At 23.8% G+C, this 8,959-nt stretch overlaps 4 protein-coding genes across 4 annotated transcripts; 2 read left to right on the top strand and 2 right to left on the bottom strand.

Annotated features, from left to right (window-relative positions):
* Positions 1-3: 3 nt before the first annotated feature.
* On the top strand, positions 4-177 carry DICPUDRAFT_159574 (uncharacterized protein; the record flags this gene model as incomplete). Its single annotated transcript, XM_003294508.1, has 1 exon — positions 4-177. A coding segment is annotated over one exon (174 nt), but the record flags the coding sequence as incomplete, so codon positions are not given.
* Positions 178-1,088: 911 nt separating this feature from the next.
* DICPUDRAFT_85024 (uncharacterized protein) lies at positions 1,089-2,276 on the top strand (the record flags this gene model as incomplete). Its single annotated transcript, XM_003294507.1, has 5 exons — positions 1,089-1,131; positions 1,171-1,335; positions 1,455-1,534; positions 1,697-1,808; positions 2,038-2,276. The coding sequence occupies 5 exons, from the start codon at positions 1,089-1,091 to the stop codon at positions 2,274-2,276; spliced, it is 639 nt and encodes a 212-aa protein (XP_003294555.1).
* Positions 2,277-2,959: 683 nt separating this feature from the next.
* DICPUDRAFT_159572 (uncharacterized protein) lies at positions 2,960-3,226 on the bottom strand (the record flags this gene model as incomplete). The annotated part of the gene is made up of 1 exon (XM_003294506.1): positions 2,960-3,226. The coding sequence occupies one exon, from the start codon at positions 3,224-3,226 to the stop codon at positions 2,960-2,962; it is 267 nt and encodes an 88-aa protein (XP_003294554.1).
* Positions 3,227-5,077: 1,851 nt separating this feature from the next.
* On the bottom strand, positions 5,078-5,975 carry DICPUDRAFT_85023 (uncharacterized protein; the record flags this gene model as incomplete). Its single annotated transcript, XM_003294505.1, has 2 exons — positions 5,078-5,656; positions 5,790-5,975. The coding sequence occupies 2 exons, from the start codon at positions 5,973-5,975 to the stop codon at positions 5,078-5,080; spliced, it is 765 nt and encodes a 254-aa protein (XP_003294553.1).
* Positions 5,976-8,959: the final 2,984 nt, after the last annotated feature.

Genomic DNA, 8,959 nt, shown 5'->3' with positions numbered 1-8,959 from the left:
TAGAGTCTATTGTATCCGATAGTGTGGAATAATGCTTCATCAACCTCTGTTTTTGATAAATTGGCATCAAGTGGTATTCCGAACTCATCAAATAATTTGGGACCTACTTCTCCAATTTGTGCAATAATCGTTATGAAAAGCCTGTCATCAAATATTTATATCAAGTCAACACTATAAGTTAACTTCAATCTAATCAATGATTTTATGAATATCATTAGTTCGCTCTGGCCAAGCAGCTATGATAGAAATAAAATAATATTATGAAGAGAAGGTAAAAAACACTGAAGCTTTCGTAATTTTAGACCAAATTAGGCAATATCAAAACTCGCCACCTCTGGAAGTCCACTAAACTTTAATGTTCATTCACCATCAATACAACAACGAAAAAGATCCAATCGCAATTAGAACCAATCAATATTTCTATAAACCAAATTAATTAATTATAATATAAATTTAAAACAATTATAATAAAAAAATAAAAATAAATAGATAATTAGACATTTTTTTAATAAGAAAAGTGATTTAACAATTACTTTATTATTAAACTTCTTTTTCATTTTATATATTTATTTTTTTTTTAATTTTTATTTTACAGTATTATTTTTCATTTTTAATATTTTTTTTTTACAATAAACTGTATACTTTGTATATAATAAATATTCAATGTTTTATTTCCGTTAAAAGTTTTTCTCTAATTTTAGTTTTAATTTAATAAATGAATGAAATATTTCTTTTATAATAAAAAGTGTATAAAAATAATTATTCTGATAATGTTCTCAATGTTTTATTTATTGATTCAAACAAAAATATAATTACAAAAAAAAACAAAATGAAAAATAAAACAAATTAATATATGAAAAGATTAAAAAAAAAAAAAATAAATAAATGTAATTAAAAGAAAAAAAATAAAAAAAATGAAACTTATAATAAAGTAATGTTAAGGTGTTGAAGATATTATAATTTATTATTTTTGGAAAAAAAAAAATTAAAAAAATTAATTTAGAATTTTTTTTATTTTTTTTATTTTTTTTTTAAATTTATCATCATTTATTGTGGGTACTATTATAATAATAATAATAAATTAAATCATGTTAGATACTGTGGAAAAATTGGAATCTATTCAATCATCAAGTATGTACTACTATTATATATAAATACAAATATATAAAGTGATTCGATTCGATTCGATTATTAATTCAATTTTTAACTATGAAACAGGTTTAAAGAATATAAGATTCTATCATAATGATTTAAAAGTATCAAATAATAGAGAATCAAATAAAATGTTTATTATTCTAGAGAATTTTCCATGCATTGTAATGCAACTTCAAAACAGTTTGAATTTAAATTTATTGCAGAAAGAAACATTACAATAAATCCATCCAACATTTCCAACCGCAGCTGCAACCACAATAAAACAATTCTACTTTAATAACTAAATTTAAACATATAAGATCATTGGGCTTTATGGTCAAAAGAAAAAAATTTATTAGAAATAAGAAAATTATGGAATTTATTAGAAATTAAATTAAAAGTAAGTGGTAATAACATTTAGACTAATTGATTATTGTTATAAAGTAAACATATGTAATAACACTTTAAATTATTAATTATAATACAGGCAGATGAATATATTTTATAAATAAAATCTAGAGATATAAAGCTTTTTTTAGAGATTTAAATTTAAATATTTTAGTATACAGAAAAGAAAAAAGAACATATACACATGTTTGATTTAGTAGAATGTGCATACTATTTAGATAATACAGAAGCATTGGAGTATTTCCTATCATTTCATATCATTAAATGTACCAACATTTTTACCAAACTACACAATTAATAAAAAAAGTTTTTCAATATCATCAATTAAATCATTAGAATTACTATTAAAATATCGAGTAAATATCATAGAACCATATAATATCAATATCAATAATAACAATAACAATAACAATAACAACACAACAGCAGATTCATCATCATAATCATCTTATAATATTAATGTCAATAATAACAATAACAATAATAACACAACAGCAGCTTCATCATCATCATTCAGTTTAAACAATAGTAATAATTATACAACAGAAGCATTAGCATTCAGTTTAAAAAATAGTTATAGAAACAATAATAAAACAACTACACCAGAACCTACAACATACATTTTAAAAAATAGTTATTGTAACAATAATTTAAATAGTATTAGTGAATATAGCAATCTAAATAATAATAGTACCAGTTTAGCCCGAAGCGCAAGTTGTAGTAGGCAGTTGTAATAGTAATGATATTAATTGGAGTAGCGGTAGTAACAATAAAAACAGTAATAGCTTTTAATTAATAATGGTAATATAACACTTCCACCACCATCATCATATAGAAATTTAATTAAAGAGGAATTAAAATCATCACCAATTTATATACAGTTAGTTGCATAAATTTTGCAACACACATATTATTTTTGCAATTTATATAATAAAACTTTATGGTTTAAATTTTGGATTTTCGGAGTAACATAAATAAAAATCATTTAATCTATACTTAAATAAAATATATTTTAAAGGTTGTAAGAAAAAAAATATATTATTTTTTTTATATTTTTTTTTTTTATTATTATTATTTCTATGTTGCAAAATTTTAGAATAAAGATTTTGAGTAAAGGTTTTTTTGAAATTTTTTTATAAAAAAATTTGTAGTTATTATAATTTATTAATATTTAGTGAATTCACCTCTATTTTGAATTATTTTATTTATTCTGGTTGAAATTGATTCATTTAATTTTTAAAAATGATTGTTCAATATTAAACCAAATAAGATAAATTGATTTATCAAAAGGTTCATGAGGTTTGGCGATGCAACGTTGAACTAAACGTTTTTTTAAGATTGACCATAGGTTTTATATTATATTTAAATCTGGTGAAGAGGGTGGAATAAATTGTACTCTAATGTTATTTTCTTCATATTATTTTTTAACAGCAGCTGACTTATGGACAGAGCAGTTATCTTGAAAAAGAGTGACTTTAAAAAAATCAATTTCATAGTCTTTTAATGTTTCCATATATTCATCTCCCATTACATTTATGTAGGTATCGCCATCCATGTTACCATTAATATAGGCTCCACAACCAAACTCATGCAAAGTAATGCAACCCCAAAAAAATTTTGAAATTACAGATGGTCTTTTTCTTTTTAAAATATTTTCTTCTTTCATATACTGCCCTGAATCCATCTTTTATGCCTCTTTTTTTAAGAAAATCTTACAATTTTGGTTTCATCTGCTAAAATCACCTGTTTCCAATTTTCTGTGGTATAATTTTTAATTTTTTTTACCTAAGTATACCTTTGCATCTCAGTTTCTTTTGTAAAATAATGCTTGCATTACAAATAACTATAAAAAATGTTTTGTCTCTTTAGAATTCTTCTAATTGTTGAAGTTGAAAGTTTTATACCCAATGATCTTTGGACAAGCTTAGGTAAACTAATGCATTATTTGATTGACCATTCAGTGTGAATTTTTTGCAAAATTTTTTTGTTTCAAAAGTATACTTTCTTGGAACTCCTGGAATTGGTTTTGGATTAATTGAGTTTGTTTTTTGATATTGTTTTCGAATTCGGTAAATGGTTGACCTATTTACACCAAAAAATATTTGCGATTTCTTGATCACTTTTTCCTTTGAGAAAATTTTCTAAAAATAACTCTCTTTTTTCTAATTAAAGGGCCATTTTAATTTAAAATTTAATTATCTTTTAAACTATGTTTGTAAATATATGAAAAAATAAAAATATAAATTTTTGTTAAAAATATACATACACTCAAAGTTATTTATCAAAAATTTTGCATCAAACAAATAATGACAATAAAAAAAAAAAATAAAAAAAATAAAAAAAAATAAAATTTAAAAAAATGGCAAACAAGAATTTTAAATAACCGACACTTATAATTTTATTTAAAACAAACAATATTTTTTAATTTAAAAATTCTTCATAGATATTTAACAATTTCTAAAATCAAAATGCTTGTTGCAAAATTTATGCAACTAACTGTACTACTACATTCAAAAACATTAAATATCGGTAATATTCAAGAGGCATTAGATAGGTTTAATTCAAACAGAGCAGACTACCCAAAGATTACCTATGAAGTAATAAAGAAATGTCTCAAGTATTCAAATATTGAATATTATATAATTATATAAATAAATTTTTTCATATAAATGGTCTTTTTTTATAAATTTATTATTTTTTTTATTATTAATTAAAACATCATTTATTAGTGATTGTTAAATCACCTTTCTTATTATTAAATAAAAAATTTCTAATTATCTAATAATTTTTATTTTTTTTATTATAACTGTTTTAAATTTATTTTCTAATTAATTTTTTTTGTTTATAAAAATATTGGTTGGTCTAATTGCGATTGGATCTTTTTGCACAACTTGACGAAACAGGTCCCAAATTATTTGATGATTTCGGAATATATATCACTTGATACAACTTTATCAAAAACTAAACAAAATTCTACTTCCCAATATAATAGACTCTACTACTTTGTCCAAAGATTATGCATAGCTTGATGGAACATATTCGATATATCTACCTTGATAAACAAATAATTCACTACCTGGTGTAAAAGATTCTTAAGCACTACACTTGATGCAACTTTACCACCACAGAAAGAAACCTCGGCCGATGAACCTAAACTTAATAAACTTCTATTTGATCAGCTGGTGGAGAAGCAAAAATACCAATTTCCTCTCATTCCATTATATTGAAATAACAGTTGAGCCTTCTTTTAGAGCCAAAAATTCGCGAGATGAACATATGTCACTTGATATCTTTTGTTGGGCGACCTTTTCATGTGGTAAAATTTTGAAAATTGTATCATCTTTAACCTTCCATTCTAAATTATTAATTGAGCAAGATTCGAAATGAATTCCTTTTGGTATCATCTATGTTCAAAGATTTGCAAATAAAATCGATTTATTACTATTTGATTTTAATTCTTCTAAAATGTAGTGATTTTAATTTTGATTAGTGGAAACATTTTTTCTTAAAACAGCTAAACCTTTTCTAGTTTCTTCTAATTCTTTTTATAATCTAAGAATTGCCATTTATTGTTCCATTTATTTAACTTTAAACCTGTTGCAGATAATTCATCGAAATCAATTTCTTCTTTTGAAGCAACCTTTGCAGCGGTAACTAATAAGTTTGTAGAATTTGTAAGTTTATGTTGTGATTGACTATTAATATAAGATTTAGAAGCGGAAAAAAGTTGAGAGGTAGCAGCAGAGATTACACCTTCAGCCCAAGTTGGATATTTTCTATACATTGGACCACCATTACTAGTTCTACCTTTTTCGACACGTTCTCTTTGAGCCAATGTCGCAGCACCGACCAAAGTTGATGAAGCACTAGTAATTACCATAGCGGCTTCCAGAATAGCTTCAACGACATCAGGAGCATCTCCTTCTTTCTTTGGTTCTATCTTTGACTTTGCAGCCAATAAAGAATTGGCAGTATCTTCAATGGTTTTAGCAGCAGCTAATAATTCTCTTTCGGCATTATCACCGAGGTCGAAACCACTCTCTAAATATTTCTTTTCTTTTTCCGACCAGCATCGTCTTGTTGAGCTAATGCATCCAATGCATTGACACCACCTCTAAATGAAGCTAAATTATTTCCCAATCTCTTACGATCATCATCATCTTGACATTGACCACCTTGAAGACGTACACTTTCAAATAGATTTTGAGCGAGTGCACCAATTTTTCTAGTTGCATCCATAAATTTACTTTGTAATTCCGGACTACAATTAATCTTGAGGAACCTTTAGAGTCATGGAATAAATCTTTTAATGAACCTGAAACTGAATTGACAGCGGCGAAAATATCCTTTTCTAAATAATCACCCTCTTGATTACAAAGTTCATGTAAACGATTGGCTTGTTGCATATGGTGTAAAAAATCTTTGATTACCATTTGATGGGTTGCTTCTGGATTAGGTTACTTAAATTATTTGGATTGTCGATTAATTCAGAAACATTACCAAACTTGATTGTTTTTTGAATTATTTGATTGCTAAAATCCTGTTTTGATGATGGTTCATAACCTAATACTGAAAAGATTCCGGGCAGGCCAAACTCTAATAGCTATTAAAACGCGTCATCATTATTAAATTGTGGTGGTTAGCTTGATTTATTCTATATCCTGCATATTTTGATTAATTGATAAATTATCAGCATAAGTAGCAATCTATATGAGAATAAAGCAATACCAATAAGTTGTGGATCATTTGTATTGTCTTTTTTAAAATAAGATCTAGGCACTTGTGAATTAAGCTGAATTAAACTTTTCTGTTAAACCAATTGTTAAAGAATGGCAAGCGAAAGTTGGAGTTACTTTATAGAATTTATTCTATCACTGTAAAGCAAATGTATTAAGATTTATATAAATAGTTGCCCGAGATTGAAAGACTTTGAAAGAATTTGAGTTTCTGCGACTTTGTGATTTTTTATGATAGTTATTGCTATAAATGTTGAGATTATTATTATTATTATTATTATTATTATTGGTGCAATAGTTCGTGGATGGATTGGTATTTATTATTATTTGTAAATAGTATAAAATCTCTTTTAATAGGTTCGCTGTGCATTTGATAAACATATGCTAAATCTTTATATAAAATCCTTTCATTCATAATATCGACGACAGCTGATCCTGTAAGTGTATTGAATGGTTTTATTTAATCTTCCTTTTGAATATTAATAAAAGTTAATTTAATTTATGTTAGTAATTCTGTTTCTATTTTCTATATTTCTTCAACGATGCTATTTTCTATATGTGTATATGGGTTTAATGTTGTTGTTGTTTTAAAATAATATATTGATTTACTTACTTATTCTCGAAAGGTTTTAAACATATTTTCAGTACTATTAAAACTATTATTATTATTATTGATTGGATGTGCTATAGTTTACATTATTGAAATTATTTATGTGTGTGTTTGTTTGTTGTGATCGAAAAAAATAAAATAAAAAAAAAAAATTTTAAAAAAAAAATTTAAAAAAAAATTAAAAAAAAAATAAAAAAAAATAAAAAAAATAAAATTATTTGATTTTAAAAAAATAAATATTATTTTAAAAATTTAAAGTGGCCGTAATGTTTTGACTAAAAATTGGGGGTATACATAATGTCTAAAATTTTTAAATCTAGAAATTTTCTTCTTCCCTATAAATAAATAAAAGTGTTATTAAATACTTTGATTTTTTTATTTTATTTTATTTTATTTTTTTTAATTTAATTTTACTTACATTGCATAATTGGTAATATATGTGAAGACAAATTGTAAAATTTTAGATTTATATTTAAAAGAATTAGTAATCAAAAAATGTTCATATAAAATGATTTAAACACTTACTTTCAGTTTTGTAGGATCTTTCTCCATTCATAGCTCCCATTCTACATCTTTTTTCGATTTCTGGTACTCTAGTAATTGGTTAGCATCTTTTTTCAAAAAGAAGTAAATAAATGTATAAATTATTTACATTTATCTCCTTCTTTTTGAATTTCTATAAAAATAAATTGGAATTAGATTATATGCATATGTGTTGGTTGTATTTTATTTTTACTATTCAAATATTATTTAAATAATACTGATTTTAATTATTTAAAGTGGTTATTAATAACTATTTTTACCTTTTTAAATCTATAATTGAACCCTTTGATCTTTTTCTTGAATCTAATTACATAATAATCTTTGCAAATATTGATTACCTATAATTTTTTTTTTATTTTATAATTAGTATTTTTTTTTGTTTTATTATGAATAAATAAATAAATAATTCAAAATAATAATTATAATAAATATCTATATCATTCACCTGTCAGTTTTTTAAAAGAGGTCCACATTCAATAATAAATGATTTGATATAGCCCTCTGGACATATACCCATTATATTAAGGAAATATGGTTTAAAAAAACGGGGGATTACCACGATGCCAAACATTATATGAATGTCACACCCCTGCTCCCTTACGGGCCATTGATTAGGTATACTTTGATATAGATAAATTATTTATTATTATTTGTTTACTATTTATTTACTCATATATTTATTATGATTAATTTTTTTTATTTTATACTAAAATTTATTCAAACTATTGAGAAAAAAATAAAAATACATCAATGTAAAAATGTGTTGTAAAATTATGAGGCATCTTTTTATTGGATTTTTTAAAACACACATTACCGCCATATTTATTTTTAAAATTCAAATAATTTTATAAAAATTTTTTTATTTTTATTTTTATTTTTATTTTTATTTTTATTTTTATTTTTATTTTTATTTTTTTCAACACACAACAAACACACACACACAAATAATTTTAATAATGTAAAATATAGCACATCAAACTAAAAATACTAATTTTAGCATTACCGAAATATGTTCAAAACATTTATAGAACAAGTTAGAAAATCAATACATTATTTTAAAACAACAACAACAATAACAACAAACCTATATACATATAGAAATTGGCATCTTTGAAGAAATATAGAAAATAGACGCAGATCCACAAACATAAATTAAATTAACTTTATTAATATTCAAAAGACAGGTGCACCAATTAAAACCATTCAATATCCTTACAGGTTCTGCTGTCAGCGAAATATCAATACCAATTGTTTATTGTAATATAAATAGATGAACATAATGTATGGTACCTAAACGATAAGTATGGTCTTAAGCTATCAAATATTTCTTTGATGTTTAATCTATTAATGTTTTACAAGATAACTGTCCAAAAATAGTTAAGGAAATCTCCAAAAATTTAACAAAAACAATGGAATGTCTTGTCATATGGATCCCAAAATACTCTTCAGACCTCAAAATTATTGAATATTAAGATTAGTTTTAAAAATATGTATAATTTACAAAAATCAAAGCAATTCTGATGTAGAT

The sequence above is a fragment of the Dictyostelium purpureum genome (genome assembly GCF_000190715.1).
Source record: "Dictyostelium purpureum unplaced genomic scaffold DICPUscaffold_581, whole genome shotgun sequence".
Lineage (NCBI taxonomy): Eukaryota > Evosea > Eumycetozoa > Dictyosteliales > Dictyosteliaceae > Dictyostelium > Dictyostelium purpureum.
Note: the sequence above shows the minus strand (reverse complement) of the source record. Positions and strands in the feature narration are given on the sequence as shown.